Here is a 23,211-nt window from a genome sequence, read left to right as displayed (position 1 = left end):
CCCTAAATTATTCCCAAAACCAACCAGGTAACTTTTTTTTAGCCCTCTATTTTCTAGTTGTTTTGCATTTTGGATCGAATGTTGAATGACAATTTGTTTAAAATTTTATCATAATGCAAGTTACAGTACAATTATAATACCCAAAACCATATTGGACCGATCTGGCCACATTGGGACCGGTTCCAGGTTCTCCGGTGAAACCCGGAATATCCCCAATTCCAGAGTATTTTCAAGAATTTTATTAGAGTGGCAATATGGGTATCAAAATTAAGCATTTTCAAAATCAAGCTCACTGATGACGCTGAAAACCATTTTGGACATATCTGGCCACTTTGGGACCGATTCCAGGTTCTCCGGTGAAACCCGGAATATCTCCAATTCCAGAGTATTTTCAAGAATTTTATTAGAGTGGCAATATGGGTATCAAAATTCAGCATTTTCACTAATCAAGCTCATTGATGACGCTGAAAACCATTTTGGACATATCTGGCCTTTTTGGGACCGGTTCCAGGTTCTCCGGTGAAACCCGGAATATCCCCAATTCCAGAGTATTTTCAAGAATTTGATTAGAGTGGCAATATGAGTATCAAAATTCAGCATTTTCAAAATCAAGCTCATTGATGACGCTGAAAACCATTTTGGACATATCTGGCCACTTTAGGACCGGTTCCAGGTTCTCCGGTGAAACCCGGAATATCCCCAATTCCAGAGTATTTTCAAGAATTTTATTAGAGTGGCAATATGGGTATCAAAATTCAGCATTTCCAAAATCAAGCTCACTGATGACGCTGAAAACCATTTTGGACATATCTGGCCACTTTAGGACCGGTTCCAGGTTCTCCGGTGAAACCCGGAATATCCCCAAATCCAGAGTATTTTCAAGAATTGTATTAGAGTGGCAATATGGGTATCAAAATTCAGCATTTCCAAAATCAAGCTCATTGATGACGCTGAAAACCATTTTGGACATATCTGGCCACTTTAGGACCGGTTCCAGGTTCTCCGGTGAAACCCGGAATATCCCCAATTCCAGAGTATTTTCAAGAATTTTATTAGTGTGGCAATATGGGTATCAAAATTCAGCATTTCCAAAATCAAGCTCACTGATGACGCTGAAAACCATTTTGGACATATCTGGCCACTTTGGGACCGGTTCCAGGTTCTCCGGTGAAACCCGGAATATCCCCAATTCCAGAGTATTTTCAAGAATTTTATTAGAGTGGCAATATGGGTATCAAAATTCAGCATTTTCAAAATCAAGCTCATTGATGACGTTGAAAACCATTTTGGACATATCTGGCCACTTTAGGACCGGTTCCAGGTTCTCCGGTGAAACCCGGAATATCCCCAATTCCAGAGTATTTTCAAGAATTTTATTAGAGTGGCAATATGGGTATCAAAATTCAGCATTTTCAAAACAAGCTCATTGATGACGCTGAAAACCATTTTGGACATATCTGGCCACTTTAGGACCGGTTCCAGGTTCTCCGGTGAAACCCGGAATATCCCCAAATCCAGAGTATTTTCAAGAATTTTATTAGAGTGGCAATATGGGTATCAAAATTCAGCATTTCCAAAATCAAGCTCACTGATGACGCTGAAAACCATTTTGGACATATCTGGCCACTTTGGGACCGGTTCCAGGTTCTCCGGTGAAACCCGGAATATCCCCAATTCCAGAGTATTTTCAAGAATTGTATTAGAGTGGCAATATGGGTATCAAAATTCAGCATTTTCAAAATCAAGCTCATTGATGACGTTGAAAACCATTATGGACATATCTGGCCACTTTAGGACCGGTTCCAGGTTCTCCGGTGAAACCCGGAATATCCCCAATTCCAGAGTATTTTCAAGAATTTTATTAGAGTGGCAATATGGGTATCAAAATTCAGCATTTTCAAAATCAAGCTCATTGATGACGTTGAAAACCATTATGGACATATCTGGCCACTTTAGGACCGGTTCCAGGTTCTCCGGTGAAACCCGGAATATCCCCAATTCCAGAGTATTTTCAAGAATTTTATTAGAGTGGCAATATGGGTATCAAAATTCAGCATTTTCAAAATCAAGCTCATTGATGACGCTGAAAACCATTTTGGACATATCTGGCCACTTTAGGACCAGTTCCAGGTTCTCCGGTGAAACCCAGGATAATCCCCAATTCCAGAGTATTTTCAAGAATTTTATTAGAGTGGCAATATGGGTATCAAAATTCAGCATTTTCAAAATCAAGCTCATTGATGACGCTGAGAACCATTTTGGACATATCTGGTCATTTTGGGACCGGTTCCAGGTTCTCCGGTGAAACCCGGAATATCCCAACTACGAAGTATTTTCAAGAAATTTATTGGGGGAGCATTATGGGTATCCAAATTCAGCATTTATTGATGACGCTAAAGACCATTTTGGACATATCTGGCCACTTTGGGACCGGTTCCAGGTTCTCCAGTAGAACCCGGAATAACCCCAATGCCAGAGTATTTTCAAGAATTTTATTGGATTAGCAATATTGGTATCAAAATTCAGCATTTCCAAATCAAGCTCATTGATTAAAATAAAAACTAAAAACTATTTTGGACATATCTGGCCACTTTGGGACCGGTTCCAGGTTCTCCAGTGGAACCCGGAACAACCCCAATTACGGAGCTTTTCCTAGATGGCAATATGGGTATCAAAATTCAGCATTTTCAAAATAAAGTTTTTTGTTGACACTCAAATTATTTTTTTGGAATGATTTTGAAAATGCTAAATTTTGTTATGCGTATTGCCACTCCAATAAAATTCTTGAAATTGCTCTGTAATTGGGGATATTCCGGGTTCCACCGGAAAACCTGGAACCGGTCCCGAAATGGCCAGATATGTCCAAAATGGGTATTAGCGTCATCAATGAGTTTTATTTTGAAAATGCTGAATTTTGATACCCATATTGCCACTCTAATAAAATTCTTGAAAATACTCTGGAATTGGAGATATTCCAGGTTCCACCGGAGAATCTGGAACCGGTCCCAAAGTGGCCAGATATGTCCAAAATGGTTTTCAACGTCATCAGTGAGCTTGATTTTGAAAATGCTGAATTTTGATACCCATATTGCCACTCTAATAAATTTCTTGAAAATACTCCGTAGTTGGGATATTCCGGGTTCCACCGGAGAACCTGGAACCGGTCCCAAAGTGGCCAGATATGTCAAAATAGTTTTTTGCGTCATCAATGAGCTTGATTTTGAAAATGCTGAATTTTGATACCCATATTGCCACTCAAATAAAATTCTTGAAAATACTGTAGAATTGGGGATATTCCGGATTCCACCGGAGAACCTGGAATCGGTCCCAAAATGGCCAGAAGTATCCAAAAATGGTTTTAGCGTCATCAATGAGTTTTATTTTGAAAATGCTGAATTTTGATACCCATATTGCCACTCTAATAAATTTCTTGAAAATACTCCGTAGTTGGGATATTCCGGGTTCCACCGGAGAACCTGGAACCGGTCCCAAAGTGGCCAGATATGTCCAAAATGGTTTTCAGCGTCATCAATGAGCTTGATTTTGAAAATGCTGAATTTTGATACCCATATTGCCACTCTAATAAAATTCATGAAAATACTGTAGAATTGGGGATATTCCGGATTCCACCGGAGAGCCTGGAACCGGTCCCAAAGTGGCCAGATAAGTCCAAAATGGTTTTCAGCGTCATCAGTGAGCTTGATTTTGAAAATGCTGAATTTTGATACCCATATTGCCACTCTATTCTTGAAAATACTCTGGAATTGAGGATATTCCGGGTTTCACCGGAGAACCTGGAACCGGTCCCAATGAGTCCAGATCGGTCCAATATGGTATTGGATATTATAATTGTACTGTAACTTGCATTATGATAAAATTTTAAACAAATTGTCATTCAACATTCGATCCAAAATGCAAAACAACTAGAAAATAGAGGGCTAAAAAAAAGTTACCTGGTTGGTTTTGGGAATAACTTAGGGTAAGTGCCTCTGTTTTTGACTTTTCAAAAAGCAAAATAATCTAGAGATCTGTCCGCATCTTTTGCTTCTTGAATTTTGAAAATCCGTCCACAGGGAGCCGAGATACAGCTGTTTGAAGTTGGACTTCGCCTTTTTTCGCTTGCATGGTAGTTTAGGTGTTAATCCGGCTGAAACTTTTTTGGTGCCTTCGGTATGCCCAAAGAAGCCATTTTGCATCATTAGTTTGTCCATATAATTTTCCATACAAATTCGGCAGCTGTCCATACAAAAATGATGTATGAAAATTCAAAAATCTGTATCTTTTGAAGGAATTTTTTGATCGATTTGGTGTCTTCGGCAAAGTTGTAGGTATGGATACGGACTACACTGGAAAAAATAATACACGGTAAAAAAAAATTTGGTGATTTTTTTATTTAACTTTTTATCACTAAAACTTGATTTACAAAAAAACACTATTTTTAATTTTTTTTATTTTTTGATATGTTTTAGAAGACATAAAATGCCAACTTTTCAGAAATTTCCAGGTTGTGCAAAAAATCACTGACCGAGTTATGAATTTTTTAATCAATACTGATTTTTTCAAAAAATCGAAATTTTGGTCGTAAAAATTTTTCAACTTCATTTTTCGATGTAAAATCAAATTTGCAATCAAAAAGTACTTTACTAAAATTTTGATAAAGTGCACCGTTTTCAAGTTATAGCCATATGGGTCATTCCATCTCAACTGTGCACGAAAAAGTGCAAATTTGAAAATTACCCTCTCCGATCCTGCTCAAATTTGGCAGGGCTGTTGATACTATCAAAACATGCAAGAATCCCGAATTTCATCCAAATCGGACCACCCCCTCCATTTTTGTACCTCCCCAAAAAATCGACTTTTTGGCGATTTTTGACCAAACCTCCTAGATTCAAATGACGATAACTCAGGAACCACAAATCTTAGAAGGTCGGTCTTAGACTAAATTTTGAAGGAAATTAGACGTAGAATCCATTTCCGTGATCAAAATGTCGATTAATTTATTTATTTTACCTGTATAGCGCAATTGAAAACTTTAAACGGCCGTATCTCAAAACACCCCAACTTATTTTTTTTATTTGACCTCACCATCGTGTTCCCCGGCCAATTTTACATAAGAATCACTTATCGACAGAAATGAATATGTTTCGTTCCAGAGATATCGAATTTTAAAGTTTTGTGTTTTCGAGATAACCTACATCAACTTCATTCGCCGCATCTGCTAGAAGCACACAGGCGGGCCGATCAATAACTGCTACCTGGTGTTCTGGGAGATGAATAATTTAATTTAAATTTTAAAAAATTTACGCAAATATTTATTCAAATGGCTGATACCTACCTTGATCAATCTATTTTTGTGAAAGGAATATTTATTGGGTTATTTTGAATGCACCGTTTTTTACATGTTGCTAACCGTTTTAGAGTACCTCCGAGGCCATGACTAGGGCCTTTATCATGGGCGGTAGCAAAATAGTGCCATTCAGCAAAAACCCCAAAACCTATTTTAGTATTATTATTATCATTATTATAGTCTACTATTGACACTTTACCATAATTTGGCAAATCTGATTTATGGTTTAAAAGATTGTTCATATTAAATCAATTTTTATATTGTTAGCCAGCTCCATTTGATTGAAAGATGATTTTGGTCAAGGTACATTTAATTTAAAAATAATCTTCATACTTGAGGACAGCAGCCGTGATAGAAGAAAAAAAAACACTGTTGTTCGGACGGTGTCGAAATCATCGCAACTAAATTTGGGGAATTAGCCGCTTTGAAGCAGATCAAACTTTGTGATTTGCTTACATTTTTCAATTTTATACTTTCCAAAAATCCTTTTCCTACTCCTTGTGATCGTCCTTCACTAAAGTACAACGTATCAACAAATTTTATTCATTTTAATTCATATTTTTACTCAATAATGTATCGTGCGCTTATTGTTCAGTGTTACTAACAAGATTAATTGCATTTTCCTGCTCGCTTCGCCGGAATCCAATTCTGCCCTTTACTGTGTGTCGTTATTGCTCTGTCCTGTGGGTTAGCACAGAAATTCATTTCATTAATTTTTTTGAGTAGATATTTCGCGATTATTCGCGATTAAACTTCAGTTTCCTACAGTGTTATACAGTTAATTTTTGCCCAATTTGGTAAAGATTATTTATGATGAAATATTATTTCAAGAAATGACCAGGTAGCAGTTATTGATCGGCCCGCCTGTGTGCTTCTAGCAGATGCGGCGAATGAAGCTGATGTAGGTAATCTCGAAAACACAAAACTTTAAAATTCGATATCTCTGGAACGAAACATATTCATTTCTGTCGATAAGTGATTCTTATGTAAAATTGGCCGGGGAACACGATGGTGAGGTCAAATAAAAAAAATAAGTTGGGGTGTTTTGAGATACGGCCGTTTAAACTTTTCAATTGCGCAATACAGGTAGAATAAATAAATTAATCGACATTTTGACCACGGAAATGGATTCTACGTCCAATTTCCTTCAAAATTGAGTCTAAGACCGACCTTCTAAGATTTGTGGTTCCTGAGTTATCGTCATTTGAATCTAGGAGGTTTGGTCAAAAATCGCCAAAAAGTCGATTTTTTGGGGAGGTACAAAAATGGAGGGGGTGGTCCGATTTGGATGAAATTCGGGATTCTTGCATGTTTTGATAGTATCAACAGCCCTGCCAAATTTGAGCAGGATCGGAGAGGGTAATTTTCAAATGCTGTTCCGCTTCAGATGGAATGACCCATATTTAAGTGACTTTTTTGAAAATAGTCGCAGTTTTTCATTTTTTTAAATTAGTGCACATGTTTGCCCAGTTTTGAAAAAAATATTTTTGAAAAGCTGAGAAAATTCTCTATATTTTGCTTATTCGGACTATGTTGATACGACCTTTAGTTGCTGAGATATTGCAATGCAAAGGTTTAAAAACAGGAAAATTGATGTTTTCTAAGTTTCACCCAAACAACCCACCATTTTCTATCGTCAATATCTCAGCAACTAATGGTCCGATTTTCAATGTTAATATATGAAACAATTGTGAAATTTTCCGATCTTTTCGAAAAAAATATTTTTGGAATTTTCAAATCAAGACAAACATTTTAAAAGGGCGTAATATTGAATGTTTGGCCTTTGTGAAATGTTAGTCTTGATTTGAAAATTCCAAAAATATTTTTTTCGAAGAGATCGGAAAATTTCACAAATGTTTCATATATTAACATTGAAAATCGGACCATTAGTTGCTGAGATATTGACGATAGAAAATGGTGGGTTGTTTGGGTGAAACTTAGAAAACATCAATTTTCCTGTTTTTAAACCTTTGCATTGCAATATCTCAGCAACTAAAGGTCGTATCAACAAAGTCCAAATAAGCAAAATATAGAGAATTTTCTCAGCTTTTCAAAAATATTTTTTTTCAAAACTGGGCAAACATGTGCACTAATTTAAAAAAATGAAAAACTGCGACTATTTTCAAAAAAGTCACTTAAATATGGCTATAACTTGAAAACGGTGCACTTTATCAAAATTTCAGTAAAGTACTTTTTGATTGCAAATTTGATTTTACATCGAAAAATGAAGTTGAAAAATTTTTACGACCAAAATTTCGATTTTTTGAAAAAAATCAGTATTGATTAAAAAATTCATAACTCGGTCAGTGATTTTTTGCACAACCTGGAAATTTCTGAAAAGTTGGCATTTTATGCCTTCTAAAACATATCAAAAAATAAAAAAAATTAAAAATAGTGTTTTTTTGTAAATCAAGTTTTAGTGATAAAAAGTTAAATAAAAAAATCACCAAATTTTTTTTACCGTGTATTATTTTTTTCCAGTGTAGTCCGTATCCATACCTACAACTTTGCCGAAGACACCAAATCGATCAAAAAATTCCTTCAAAAGATACAGATTTTTGAATTTTCATACATCATTTTTGTATGGACAGCTGCCGAATTTGTATGGAAAATTATATGGACAAACTAATGATGCAAAATGGCTTCTTTGGGCATACCGAAGGCACCAAAAAAGTTTCAGTCGGATTAAAAAATACAAAAAAAATCGAATGACCGAAATCCTAGAGAACTGCTCTTTTCTCTCTCATTCCCGCTTCCACGTTCATCCTACCACAACAGCGTTTAACCACAAAAGCCGCCACAAAACCAATTTCGCAAACGCAGTTTAACGGGACGTCATGCGTGGTCGGCTCCTAATCGCCTTCTCGCGTTCTCTCATTGCAGTTTTCGGAGAGATTGAGAGACTATGCGTTGAGAGGGCATAGTCGAGGAAAAGGGAAAGAGTGATAGAGAGAGAATGACATCGCTGGGAATCACGAGGCATAAGAAGAGATCTCACAAGCTATAGTGACGGCCACTATACTCTCAGATATTTTTGGAGCAGAGATAATCTATTGATAGCTTTTTTATCACTCATTTGCAACACTGCTTCGGACACTTAGTTTCGAGTAGGAATCTCGTAATCGAGAACGCCAAGGCAATGCTGTAGAGCGATTAATTTGATTTTTTGATTTTTTTGACACAACAATAATAATTTCTCCTAAACTGTGGCATTTTACATCAAGTTCCAACATGAATTCTATGCCTAAAATAACAAAATGTCAAAAATATTCCAATCTCAGCAAAATAACAGCTTATTAGCTGGGCAGTCTAGGCTCAGATATCCAAAGTCATCGCCAAAAATTCACTTCGGTCTTTGGATAATCGAATCACAAAATAAATATCCTATTTTGGGTCGTTGAGCCCAGGTATGACTCCAAAAATGCCTTAAATCGATCTGGAAGTAAGTAATCCAAGATGGTGACCAATATGGCGGTAGTGTAATACTGAAAGTATTGATTTGGTAATCTCCGGTCAAATCTGACTAATATGAAGCTGCTGAACCCGAATTTAACATTAGAATAGTAAGTAATTCAAGACATAAGAAAACAATATTATAATAATCGAACTTCAGATAATCGATTCTGGACTAATTTTTCTTATTTTCTTTATAAGTTTTAGAGAGATTATCAAAGAAAACTAGAAAATATATTTGTCTACCAAATTAAGAATTCTCGGGTTAGTTTTCAAAAAGACGTAAGAGCCATTGATAAACAAAGCTTTTTTTGCATCGGTTTTCGACCTACTTAAGCGTAATCAATTTCGAAAATGTTTGAGATCCTTCAAGCACCCTAAACTAAAAATAAATTAAATTTTGTTTAAATTCGGAGAAAAACGAAAATCAGTGTCGGAGATCACGGTGGCTCTTACGGCCTTTTGACAACTCAACCGAGAGTTGATCTTTAAATTTTTCCAAATCTGTAGCAATATTATGTTCCAAAAATTCACTGTTGAAAAAATCTATCTATTTTTTAAAATAAGATCTAATATTTTCTGCGCAGATAAACAGAATGTAATGCGTAGACGGTTTCTGTTATCTCTCTCATAATCACTCCTAGCAATTTACGTAAAGAGAGTGAACGAAACCTTATCAGTGAGGGGTTCGTGGAAAGAAGGCGGAGCAATACGAAGTTAGTGCCCCTGCTGACAATCAGTAAACAAACAAAGACGGTGATTATTAGAGTGGCTCAAGATTGACTTTTTGAAACCCATTGTAGGACCAAATGCAAAAAAAAATGCAAGTCTGGAGCTTTTTTTTAAAGGTCCAATGAAACATACTGAAAGTATTGATTTGGTTGTTTTTTGAACACCCAGAAAGCAAAATATAAAAATTTGGTTTATTGGACCTTTTCAAAACGAAATATGTGTTATTCTAAAAACTGTTAAAATTGGTTTCAAAGTTTCAACGCTTAAGGTCATTCACTTTTAGATTATTGACTGTCAATGATGGAACTGGATACAGAACCCAGAAATAGTAAATTCAATTAAAAAATGATCACAATATGTAAATGCTTCTACGAACAACTTGTAGAAAAGCATTTTTAATTTATGCATTCAGAATAGAGAGTGACAAGCGGGAATTTCTGGGAAAGCGACAATTTTTGGACCTCTCGATTCCCGGGAAATTCAGTCGAGACTCCCGGGAAATTTTAAACTTATAAATACCGATGCAAAATTGTATAAACTGATCAGAAAATTATTTGCAAAGTTCTAAATTGTTTAGAACATTGGATGTTCAATGTTTGATGTTCAAGTTCGAAAAAAAAAACAAATCTTTTCTAATCTTGTTATTCAGAAAGTGTAAATTTTAAATTCCAATAATTATAATTGAGAGAAGCCAAAAAAATTTGGACCCCAAAAATTACCTTGAAGTATACTTAGCAGTTACACCCCAAAAATGAAATCTAAAGATTTTTAAATATTATTTTTATTCAAGGCTTTTTCAAAATAATTTCAATTTCCATATCCTCTCTCGAGCATAGCAATCCTCATAATCTAGTCCCTAAGTTAAATTCTTCAGAATGACCCATTCCCCAGAAATATTAAAAACACAGAAAAAATAACAATGTTGTGTTTCCCAACTGGCATGATGCCATTTAAAATTTAGTTTTCCCTTCTTTTTATGAAGGGAAAAATGATGTTTTGACAGTAGTTATCACAAGTAAAATTTGTTTCCTCCCCTTTAAAGAAGGAGAAAAATCACTTTTGTCAGCAATCATCACAAAAAAGACGAAATCACTAAACACATTCAAACTGATTATTTATTAAAATAAATAGAACATTACGTAATAAATAAACTTTTCTAGGAATGGGATAGAACCTGGCCACCAAATTGCCGACCGGGAATGATACCTTTCAGAGCCTTAAGAGTTGTTGTAACAGAATTCATTCTCAATTTATTAAAACAACAAGGAGAGAAGCTAAGAAAAAAAACATGAAAAAAATATCACGTTTGTTAACACACAAATTTTAGCTGTTTCAGAACATAATACTGTTCGTCAACACTATTTTATTGTGGTATTGGCAATGTGCAAATCGAATCATGAAAGATATTGCCACTGAACCACAAATTGGAAAATATTTTATTTGATTAACACATCATAACAAAAAAAAGTTTTCATGAAAGAAACAATCCAATTAGGACTATGTTTCAACAATCTGATTTATTTAATTAATCTGTGCAACAGTTCGCTTAAAAGTCTGAAGAAACTTCCCACAATGGCTCTGGCCGCAAAGTTATGCAACTTTTTGACGACCACTTTGTAGAGGCGCACCACCCCGCAATTCAACCCGGCAACACTAATCAATATGCTCCACTAAGTCCGGCCGGGCGATAGCCTTAACAAAAGACAAAAAAGCGAACAAAATCCGCACGACCAGATCAATGCCACTGCTCTCTTCTTGGTTCAGTTATGTACGTGCGAACGCGTCAATGAGTGAACGAGTGAATGAATGAACGAAAGTGAGAGCGATCGATTCCGAAGGCTTTTCGTCATTCGTCGAACACGCTGCACTGGAATGGTGCGCGGGAGGAGGAGGAGCAAAGAAAAACACAAAAATTACACTATTTTTGATTGCTCTAATCATATAATTAATTCAATTTTTGGCCTCGCGAGCACAAAGGGGAAGCAAGAAGCAAAGATAACAATGAGCGCGAGTGTGTACGAAGCCTTCGAACGTTTTGGGATGATCATTTTCGGTTCATTAGCGCGCAGATCGACTCACGAGAGTCAGCACTCTTGGCTTGGAGGTCGTAATTCTTCGCGCACCCGGGGTCTGAGAGACTGAGGCAGCAAATTATCGCCCCTCATTTCGCACGCGCACGCGTTCGAGGAAATTGTCTTGTTTTGTGCCGTGATGGGTTCATCTCCCAGGAGGGTCACTTTGAGCAGAGGAGGGGGGGGGGTCTGTTGTGGCATTGCACAACACAATTGGCCCCAAATGCAATGGAAAAGCATTTCGACCCCAACTGGGTCGCTTTTCGTTCCGAGGATAATTTGCTTCTCCCCGTGTCGTGTCGCTAGCTGGCTCACTGGCGAGATGTAAGTTTTGTTTTGATTTTTTTTTATGCAACAATAAATTGGCTTTAGCAGTTTCTTATTGCTTGTCTCTTTATTGAACCGTAACCACCGACGAATGTAAGGGTTGTTGCTTGTTTTGGTGTTATTATTTGCTATTTTGCTGCATGACTGGCGGAGGAAAAGAGGAAAATAGCCTCTCGAGGTGTGTGCTGACTGGGTTGATTATTGGCAATCTCGTCAACTCCTCGTCAGTCAAAGTGGCGCGAAGTAGGTAGTTTCTAGTATTTGAATCAAATTGTTGCTCAGGTCATTTATGAAATCACTCACCAAATGAATAGTCTAATTTCAGTCTAATTGCAATAAACTAATAATCTATTTAGTGTCATTCAACTGAAGGAAAAAAAGTTCCATTGAAACTGGGCTTTGCCTTATGAGCAGTTCCACCTCAAATCCGGAATTTTTCTGGTACTTTTGTACCCGACCCTCTCCGATTTCAATGAAACTTTGTAGACATGTTATCCTGGGCCTATATAAGCCATTTTTGTGTATATGGAGCCAATAGTACTCGAAAATAACATTTGAGAAGGGCGTAAGTTATTTAAATATTTTTGTATTTTGCAATTTAAAAATTACTTTATCTCGAAGCCGTTGCATCGTATCAAAAAGTGGTCAAAGACAAACTTGTAGGAAATTGGACGGGCTTTCTGAAAAAAATACACTGAAACAAAAATACACGCCACATCTATGTGATTTTTTGAATTTTAAGTCTAAAACTTAATTTTAAAGGTGATGTCACGATTTTTTTCGTTCAAAATTTTTTAGGAAATAGCCTAAAATGTTACCAAAAGACTGACGAAAAATGCAGGATGGTATGTCACTCCTAAAAAAATACAAAAATCATTTACTAAAACAGTTTATTTGAAAAGTGGTCTAAACTTCAAAATTTTTAAAACCGGTAATAGCAATCGATTCTCCAGACAATTTTACATAAAAGTCTCCATATTGACCACGGTCCTATGTCCAATCCTTGGAAAGATACAGCGATTTTAATAATAAAAATGTTGAAAAAACGGGATTTTTTGTGGTTTTTTGCAATTTCTATATGACAGACTTGATTTTTCCGTCTCGTAAATATTTTTACCGGAAAGCTCGTCCAATTTCTCATAAGTTTGCCTTTGACAGCTTTGCAATTGGATGTATGGGCTTGCAGATATAAGTTTGATTACATTGCTAATAACTGAAAACAGAAATTTTTTTTCAGTGTGGTAGAAACCTGGATAGTATATAAGCTTATATCTGTAAGCCCTTACATCCAATTGAAATGCTGTCAAAGACAAACTTATGGGAAATTGGACGAGTTTTCCGGTAAAAATATTTACGATACTGAAAAACCAAGTCTGTCATATAGAAATGACCAAAAACCACAAAAACCCGTTTTTTCAACATTTTTATTATTAAAATCGCTGTATCTTCCCAAGGATTGGACATAGGACCATGGTCAATATGGAGACTTTTATGTAAAATTGTCTGGAGAATCGATTGCCATTACCGGTTTTTAAAAATTTTGACGTTTAGACCACTTTTCAAATAAACTGTTTTAGTAAATGATTTTTGTATTTTTTTTAGGAGAGACATACCATCCTGCATTTTTCGTCAGTCTTTTGGTAACATTTTAGGCTATTTCCTAAAAAAATTTGAACGAAAAAAAAATCGTGACATCACCTTTAAATTTAAGTTTTAGACTTAAAAATCAAAAAATCACATAGATGTGGCGTGTATTTTTGTTTCAGTGTATTTTTTTCAGAAAGCCCGTCCAATTTCCTACAAGTTTGTCTTTGACCACTTTTTGATACGATGCAACGGCTTCGAGATACAGTTATTTTTAAATTGCAAAATACAAAAATATTTAAATAACTTACGCCCTTCTCAAATGTTATTTTCGAGTACTATTGGCTCCATATACACAAAAATGGCTTATATAGGCCTAGGATAACATGTCTACAAAGTTTCATGGAAATCGGAGAGGGTCGGGTACAAAAGTACCAGAAAAATTCCTGATTTGAGCTGGAATTGCTCTTATATGAAAAAATAGACACCAAATCTTGAGCCGTAAATCAAAATTGTTAACAACTCTAGAGCAATGCTTTAATTTTTTAAGCCATTTTTTAATTAAGAAAATAATGTTATACCAAATATTTAACTCGTTGTAAAAATAAATTTGACTTCAAGAAGCTTTTCGGAAAAGATACTGTTCTTGATTAAAATAAAGTGACCTCTATTTTTTTACAACAACAAATATTTTGTAAATTTGCATCAGTCCTTTTCTAAATGAAACTTATGATTAGCCTTTGAAAGAAAAACAGCTTAGATTATCTAATATTCATTATCTATTTTTTCTATGCAAAGCTGTATCTCAGCAACTGATTGTCGGATTATGAAAGTCCTAAAACAAAAGTTACAGAAAATTTTCTCAGGTATTTTAATCAGGAAAAAACAAAGACGGACACTATTTTCAAAAATCATTTAAAAAAAACAAATTATTACCATAAATTACAACTTAAAATGGCTATAACCTGAAAATTATGCTTTTTGAAAAACAAATAAGGTGCTGCAAATCCAATTTTACATTGACATATGAAGTCCAAAATTATGTTTGAGAACGACTTATTTTTTTCCAAAAAAAAACACAAACAAAAATACACTTTGACAATATTTGCTACGGCCTTATTTGTAAATTTCAAAAAAAAAACCAATAGACTTTTTTTCGTTGTACCTATTTTTTCGATCAGTCCTTATCCATGCCACTTTACCCAAAACACCAAATTGAACTGAAAATTCCTTCAAATATACAGATTGTATGAACTGCTGCAAAATTGTATGGAGACTTGTATGGATTTATGAATGACACATATTGGCTTCTTTGGTCATAGAAAAAAACCCCATAAAGTTTGAACCAAATACAAAAATACAAATAATATCCATTTCCGAAATTCATGGAAAATTGCTTATGTGTTCTTTACTTACGAATCAACTCAAAATTTTCCAAAAAAAACTTCATTTGAACAAATCTGACTTATCAATAATAAAAATCTTGTGCAATTTCTTAAAGAAGAATTGATTTTTTTTTAAGAATCTAATAAGCTTTATTTTTCAAGTAGTTCACATGATGAAAGTTCATCATAGTTTAAATCAAGGGTGCTCAAAGTTTTTGAATCGCGGGCCAAATTTGAAGCTCTCTTAAATATAAAATTAAAAAAAAAAAAAACAAAATATTGGAATACAAAAAAAAAAGATTTGTACAAAGAAGCCTCAAATCATTTGATTAAACTTTTTTCAAATTCAAATTCGGTTTTCTTGGTGAATAATCAAGATACAATAAGTTCTTTTGAGGTACAAAACAGAGTTTTGGAGTTCCTTTCAGCTGTGTGTTACATCATAATCCATTTTGGAACAGTTATTGCTTGTAAATAAAGGTGTTACCAAGAGTAAGAAAAATTAAAAAAAAAACTTACTAAACTTGCTAGGAAAAGGGGATAGAAATAGAGAAAGCTTAAAACTAGATCACAGTTTTTTATCCTTTATAGATGTGCTTAATCATTAATTCCCCGAGGGCTAGAAATTGCTCCGCCTTGTTACGGCAGCTCCGAAACCGCGTCATCATCTCCCCCGCGAGAGCAAAGAACTCCGGCAGGGTAAAGAGATCTTCCCCGGTGACTTCTTGCTGGGCCGCATTGCCGCTACCGGCCGCGACCACGCTGGCAAACGATCGCCCCCAGCCAGGAGGGATCGCTGGGTTGTCCGCTGGAACCGTACGCTGGCCAGCTGCAGGAACGGCTGCACTCGTACTTCGTTGAGGAGGGTGGGACGCTGCTGCTTTCTTCTTCCTCTTTTCCTGCTCCTCGAGGTAGGACTTGCGCGCGACGCATCCGCGGTAATTACCGGTATGGTTACCGCCGCAGTTCGCGCACTTTACGCGCGGCTTGGTTTGTTCTGCGTTTTCCCCCAAGTCCGCCTTTCGTGGCAGTGCGCACACCTCCGAGAGGTGTGACTCACCGCACTTCACGCAGCGGGGCTGGAGGTTGCAGTTCCGCGAGCCGTGGCCGAATTTCTGGCAACGGTGACATTGCGCTGCGTCCGTCGGATTTTTGGAGTAAAACCGCCAGTTTACCCAAAAACCGTCCAACGCCTTAGTCCGCCGCAGGTCTTGAATCTTGACGGTGCCGCGGTCGAAGTACAACAGGTACAGTGTATGTGTACCTGTGACTGTTGTCTTCCGCGAGAGGACTTTTATGTCTCGCGGCGTTATTCCGGCACCCGAGAGGTGCTCCTTGAGGACGGAGGTCGGGCGGTCTTGGTACCCCTGCAAGACAATCTTTACAGCGGTCTTCTGCGCGGGGTCAAATGTGTAGAATTTGAAGTTTTTACGCTTAAATTTTTCCACAACCAGGTCGAAGTTCTTTTGGTCAAAAGTGAACACTTGCACTGACGCTTTACCTATTTTGAGGCAGTACACGAGGCCTTCCAGCTGCTCGTCAACATCGTCCGCCAACGTGTCCAAAACAAAAATTGGTGGTGGTCGTCGTTCCTTTGGAGTAATTACTTTTTTTGGCGTCGGCACTTTTTTCCGTGCACGACCATCGTCGTCGTCGTCGTCGGTAGTGCTACCGTCGGTGTTGTTGTAGCTGCTTTCCTCGTCACTCAGCCTCGCGAACTTGTTACTGGTGGGAATGTTGGCGGATGTTGAAGCGCCATCGGTCGACGGATTGCCGGAAGTAGCTGAACGGAGCCTAATAGGGCTGCGATCCTGGACGCGGTAATTAGCGTGTAGTAACTTGGGGTCGAATCCTTTGGCGCTCACACTCCCCGGCGCGATGGCGGTCGACGCGGCGTTGGTTTGTTTACCTTTTTGCACACGGCCGGTAGACGAACTTCGCGGGTTTTTCGAGGCCGCACTCGAACTGCCACGGCCACGGCCGGCCCTTGGCATGCTGTTGGAGCAAACTCGCGGCTAATCACGGTAAATTACGGCGAAAATTTTCGAAAAAACGATGGAGCACTGAGCACTTGACTGCTGCTTGCACTCGTGCGTACACGGAGGTGATTAAACTTTTTTTAAATCAGAAAATCCAAAAGAAATACCAGCATAAATATTGCGTGTCTTCAGAATTATAAAGTTGTATTTAAATTGATTGTTTTTTTTTTACTATATTTTAGAAGGGGTGACACAATCTTTGTAGAAGTGTGTTATTTATTTTTAAAATTTTGTACATTCTTAATGATAAAAAGTTGCTTAATGATTTTTCAAAAATTATTCCTTCCTTAAAAATTTTATAAATATTCGATAAAAATTTTGACATAATTTACCCTTTTTAATCACATTTAAACGTCTTACGATAAATGGTCACTATGAGATAGAATTTTAACACAATATTTGTTTCATATAATCGGGATCAAAGTATGGGTTTTCCATACTTTGATCCCGATTATACAATTATTACAAAATCTAAAAAGGTTCAAAAAATACGTTTGGCCCGCGGGCCATACTTTGGTCACCCCTGGTTTAAATAAATGCCGAAGATACCCAATCAAGAAGTGATTTTTTTTCTCAAGAAAAAAAAGTGCAATACCTAAATTTACCAATGACTGAATTATTGAATATTAAATATTCTTCAATTAAGTTTGTCTATTTTGCAAAAAAAAATCACAGGTTTTAATATTCAATGGAAGCCTTCTGCAGCAGTTATGAGAGATCGCTTACATCATCAAAAAGGTATTCGAAGAATCCAATAACTTGTTTTCACTTTGTCACGTTCGTATAACTGCGATACATAAGAAAAAATAAGTTTAGAAGCAGTGAGTTTCGTACCGTTAATTCCTGAGCAGTGTCCACGTTTGCTTGGACCTATTTTTCGTTGTTATCTCGAAAATCATTCTCCTTGCAAAACATCCGCTATGTTATCGTTTGACAAACACGTTCCAAGAAAACTCCTTGACAATGACCACCAGCTTATAAAACGCGCTTGCAAATGACCAAAATAATCAACAGTGCCCATCAGCAACTTTCGCACAGTAACGTTCTTGGAAATTTCGCACCCAAAAAAAAACCCGCAGATAAGCTCAACCCAGGTACTTACCGGGCGTGACAAACGCCACAACACTGATGATCGCGTAGCAAATGCTGAAGATTGCCCAAAGCACCGCGATTGCCTTCGAGTTTCTGATATAGTTGGTCGCGTACATGTGACTCGAGTCGACATACTCTATCTTCGTTCCCATGGCTGCTGCTGCTACCGATGATGATGATGCAATAGATGCACCTCGCTGAACTGCACACTTTACACACAGTCACACAAGCCGGGTTTGTTTGTTTTAATTATTTCACAATTCACTGCACCACACCATCGATGGAAACGGACACAAACTTGGCTTAGATTCTTCAGCAGTCGAGCCTGGTTGGAACTGTAATGGAAAGAGAGTCATCCCTGGTTTAGCCAAACACCTCACCTCACGACTTGCGCTTTAAAACGCAGGTGGAACTCGTGATCACTTTCCACGAAACACTCTGGTGTGGTCTTTGCGGCGGTTTACCCTATTGCAACACAAGCCCCCCCCCCTTTAGAGTCCGACGATCGTTTTCTGTGGCTTCAGAATCATGTGCACGGTAGCGGCAGATCGTCGCAGTAGGCCCCGGTTGCCATATGGTATGATACCTCTCCAACTTCTGGACAGAGGATCGCAACCACGATGAAGAGATCACGCAGCAGGCGAGGTGAGCAGAACCGTTTGGCTTAGCGTTTAATCCGATGTCACGGTGCGGATGAGCCAGCTGAGCATGACGATTTTTTTTGGGCACGTTGAAGGTCTCGAGTTCAAGTGAGGCAATGGTGGGTTTTATTTTTGTTTTGGGTGGTTTAACACAAACGTTGCAAAAATATTTACTTTTTCTTTACAAAATGGAATGAAAGCCTCTACAAAATCAGAGCTAAAAACAAAAAAACGGCACTAAGTATGTTTTGTTTTATTATTTTATTTATCAATCTGATTAACTTGTCAAAATTAAAATGTCTAATTACAAGTTGGTTAAACACGCAGTCAAAGTAGGTCAGGAAAAAAATCATCGTACGGTCGTAATTTTTACAATTTCTAGCAATGCAATTAGCTGATTCTACCAACACATAATCGCCAAAACGACGTAAACGTTTCCTATATTATTTGGAAAATACAAAATAAGGCTTTGGGTTCGTTTTAAGGCTCATTCTATCAAAATGGTATTTTTCCTAGATCAGTAGTGTCCCTGCCAATGACTTGCACCTATTATAAAGTATGATTTAACTTTTGGTTATTTTTGTTGAGAGCTATCAAAAAATCTTGTTCAGGTGGGGCAAGTGTACCATATGGATTTTTAGTATGGAAAAAAATACGAATTGCGACAACAACAGATTTTATTGGGAAATAAATACATAAAAGTACTTAAAAACTGATAAACAATTGTTAAAAAAAATGTCCATGCAAAATATAATGATATCATGAAAATTTACTATTTATCATCTAAGGAATAATTATTTTTCGTAAAAAAAACTACAATATTTACTAAAATATTATTATTTAATCTAAAAATGCAAGAAACGTTTCAAATACATCCTAATCTGATATATCTAAGTGATAACAGTTCAATTGTTAGCAAATTAACATGTTGTTTCGTGCATTGTTCCTCTTGTCCTAATGGGTTGTTCGTCTTGCCCCACTAGTTGTCTAGAACGTACGGAAAAAAAAATTAAATCAATTTTTTACATTAAAAAATTGAATTTTTCAAAAACTTGTTCTATCAAAGTCTTAGTCAAGACCTGGAATAAGATGATTATAAAAACAGATTTTTTAACGTTTTTAATGGGTTATAACGAGCATTTCCTTAGCTTGTTACACTTGCCCCACTTTCCTTTATGCAGAACAGCAAGCTGAGAAAAACGCATTTGAAGTTTGTCCCAAACCAAACTGCATTAATAACTCAAAAGCGATGAAAATGCATATCTGGTTTTTTTTTTTTTTTTTTTTGAAAAGGTCCAATAAACCAAATTTTCAGTTTTTGCTTTTTGGGTGTTTTTGAATACCCCTGACTCAAGGCGGTTTCAAAAACACCCAAAAAGCAAAAACTGGAAATTTGGTTTATTGGACCTTTTAAAAAAAACACCAGATATGGGACATTTATGCGATCAGGTGCACAGCACGTCTCTGTGTCTTCATATTAATTCTTGATATCATTTAAAAGTTACAATACTGTAATAAATCTAGAGTTCATTTTCCTTGCAGGTACAAAAGTTCTTATTGCAAATGACACATTTTGAGAACAATAATGTATTGATAATTTTTTCCCATGACGAAAACAATCGAATTATTCCACCGTGTCCGCATCATTATGTTCCCACAATTTCGAAACCGTTTTGCTCCATTTATTGATCGGTTTCGCCAATCTCCCAGTCAAAACAAACTCAAAACGAAATCGAAAATGCGCCGCATAATCCAATTATTGTACTAATAATTAGCAATTAGACGCGATCAGCCAGAAGTCTAATATTACGTAAAAAGGCCGCAACCGACACCGATTCACGGCTCAGCTGGCTGTTTCTCCGCATGGCGTCCAAATTATCTCTCTCTTTCTCTGAAAGCGAAAATATTCCCAGCTTTCTTTGGCCACTATTTTCTTGTTTTGCTCAATCAAAGCTCCTAGATCGGCGTGATGTTGGTTGTGAGCCGTTTATCGGAGTCCAGCTAGATCGAACAATGCAAAATCGCTCAATGGCCAAACATTTTTAACATTTGTTAGTAAAACCAGAAGAGTGGTCACTTTCCCTTTCCGCTCGCAGACAAACGATGGATGACACTAAAAAAAGCACACGAAATCGTCACCATCGAAAGCACCTCGCTCCAACCACCTCCGAAAGTGAGAGAAAAGCTTAAAATACCAGGCGCACATGAGCAAACTATTTTTCTACTCGCCGTAGTTCTTCCGTCGCTGTTAAAAGTGCCCCGAGAGAAGCTTGATCTTCCGACTCCAACAAAAAAACCCACCACCCTGTAACCGGAGCTTAACCGTCCGTCGTCGTCAGCGAGAGAAGAAAAACGGGGGTGGCATTCCGACCGAAAGCACACGTCTTCCACACTTAGTCGGGAGAAAAAGCACACCAAACAGCTGAGATGAGAAGCTTGGGGCACAATTAAAAGCTGAACTCACAAATTCACGAGAGGTGCATGCATTTTTTTTGTTAGTCTCTCTTTGTAAGGATTTGAATTAAGCACTGCTTCTGAGTCATGAAGCTTAATGGAATTCTCTTTCCAAAGTTTCTTTATAATGCTTATAGCTTTTTTGTATAATCGGCAATAAAGCAAATAGTTAGTTTTGAAAATAACATTTAAGGATAAAAAATATTTTCATCGAACTTCTTGGACGATTTCCGATAAAAATGCAACCTGAAAAAAGTTGCTTGCTATAATATTTGTGTAAAAAAATGTATTTTTTTTTTCGAAAATTCACAAAGAAGGGCGGTACCAAAAATAGAGGGGCGAAGGGCGGTACCAAAAATAGAGGACCAATTAACAACTAAATTGGATTTTTTGGTACCTATCGATAGGCGAACGTTTCCTCGAAGTTTAGTCCAAATCGGTGAAGGTCGAGTCCAAAAGTGTTCTCAGTTGACCTGGAATGACCCATTTAGATGTAAAATCAAATTTGAAATCAAAACTGACTCAACACAATTTTCAATTCCACAACATAAACTTTTTTGAAATTTTCAGATTTTTTTATTTTGATATTAAATTTTTAGTCCATGCAAAAGTTTAACTCAGAGGCCAAAATTTAAAAAGAATTAAAATGTAGAGAAAATTTGGTTCTTTTCTATTCCTCAAAATGCCATTCTCCAAATTCAACTCTCCAGAATGACCCATTCCCAGAAATATTAAGAAACTTAAACAAAAAAGTCAGGTCATCCAATTGGCATACAGTGCAACGGGAACGAGGGGGAGGGGGGGTTGTCCACGATCCATACAAAAAAAGGTGTTTCTTGTATGGATAATTGTCCACGAGGGGGGGGGGGGGGTAACAGATTACCAAAAAAGTGTCCACGTGGTTTATGGATGATCCCAAACTCGATTATCCGAATCCTCGATTATTCAAAGTTTCAATTACCCGAAGTTCGATTATCCGCAGGTTTGTATGGACTTCGGATAATCGAATCATGAACTTTTTTTCGTATTTTGTTATTTAACATCTAATTCGAATTATGCGACCCCATTTCATTAAACTTTGAATAGCTTAGTGTCTATTTAATAAAAAAATATATTTTTTTTTATTGATCATCGTTATTTTGGATGTTTGGGTCATACTGCAATAAAAAATAAATGACTTAATTACAGTCGACTCTCTGGTTGTCAATATCCAAGGGACCGTCAAGGAAGAGAATCATCAGTTTACAGAACGATGCAAAATGAAGACTCGATTGAAAAAATGTTTTTCTTGGTACTCAGCTTTCTCGGTACTAATGTCAAACACCCTTCAATGCTTCGTTTCGCAAAGAAAAATGTCCATGCAAGCCATAGTGAGAAAGTGACAATATTGACAACCGGAAGAGATTTTTAAAGCAAACAGAATCCAAGGGACCGTCGAAGAAGAGATCCTTCAAGCAAGAGAAAATATCGAGGAATAAAGCCAATCAAAGTAGGTAGTTTGAAGGGACTGAAGAATTCATCGATAGATGGAGCAATATTGATATCGAGAAGATCGACAGCCAGAGAGTCGACTGTATATCAAATGTGTACAGATGTAATTTTAAATTTGTTATTAGAATTCTTTTAAATTCATGTCAAAAAACCAATTATTTTGAAAAAAAAAACAATTCTCGGGTCCCGAGAAATTGCAAAATTCAATTCTCGATTCCTGGGAAAATTAAAATCTTGAGAATCATAACCCTAAACCTGGGATCAATTTAAAATGCATTAGGGTGGGTACGGATTTTGAAAAGTTCTCAGATCAAGTTCTGGTGTGGTTCCCCTTGTAGGGCATACCCATAGAGACTCTCTCATCAAATTTCAGCTCATTTGGTTGAAAACTGGCTTGTCTCAAGCGGATTCAAGTTTACATGGAAATTACTATGGGAAATTTCGAATTTTCGTTCATTCGCTCCTACAGTCCTGGGGAAAACATGTAGAAACTTCTAGGATGGCCATAAATGAGCGGAATCGTCTGGAGAACAGCTTTCCCTAAGAGACCAGGTCGATTCGTTCAACCACCATCGAGCTCAACGGCAATACATC

At 36.9% G+C, this 23,211-nt stretch overlaps 1 protein-coding gene across 3 annotated transcripts in view; it reads right to left on the bottom strand.

Moving 5' to 3' along the window:
- The window catches only part of LOC120423022 (LHFPL tetraspan subfamily member 3 protein), a 62,662-nt gene that overhangs the window by 26,149 nt on the left and 13,302 nt on the right, over positions 1-23,211 (bottom strand). For all 3 annotated transcript variants that reach the window (XM_039586662.2, XM_039586664.2, XM_039586665.2), the window contains exon 2: positions 18,042-18,366. In XM_039586662.2, coding sequence (XP_039442596.1) covers positions 18,042-18,183 — 142 coding nt within the window. In that variant the 5' untranslated portion in view covers positions 18,184-18,366. The remainder of the gene's footprint in view (positions 1-18,041; positions 18,367-23,211) is intronic.

This window comes from Culex pipiens, chromosome 3, assembly GCF_016801865.2.
Source record: "Culex pipiens pallens isolate TS chromosome 3, TS_CPP_V2, whole genome shotgun sequence".
NCBI lineage: Eukaryota > Metazoa > Arthropoda > Insecta > Diptera > Culicidae > Culex > Culex pipiens.
The sequence above is the reverse complement of the archived record's forward strand: the minus strand, read 5'-3'. Positions and strand labels throughout refer to the sequence as shown.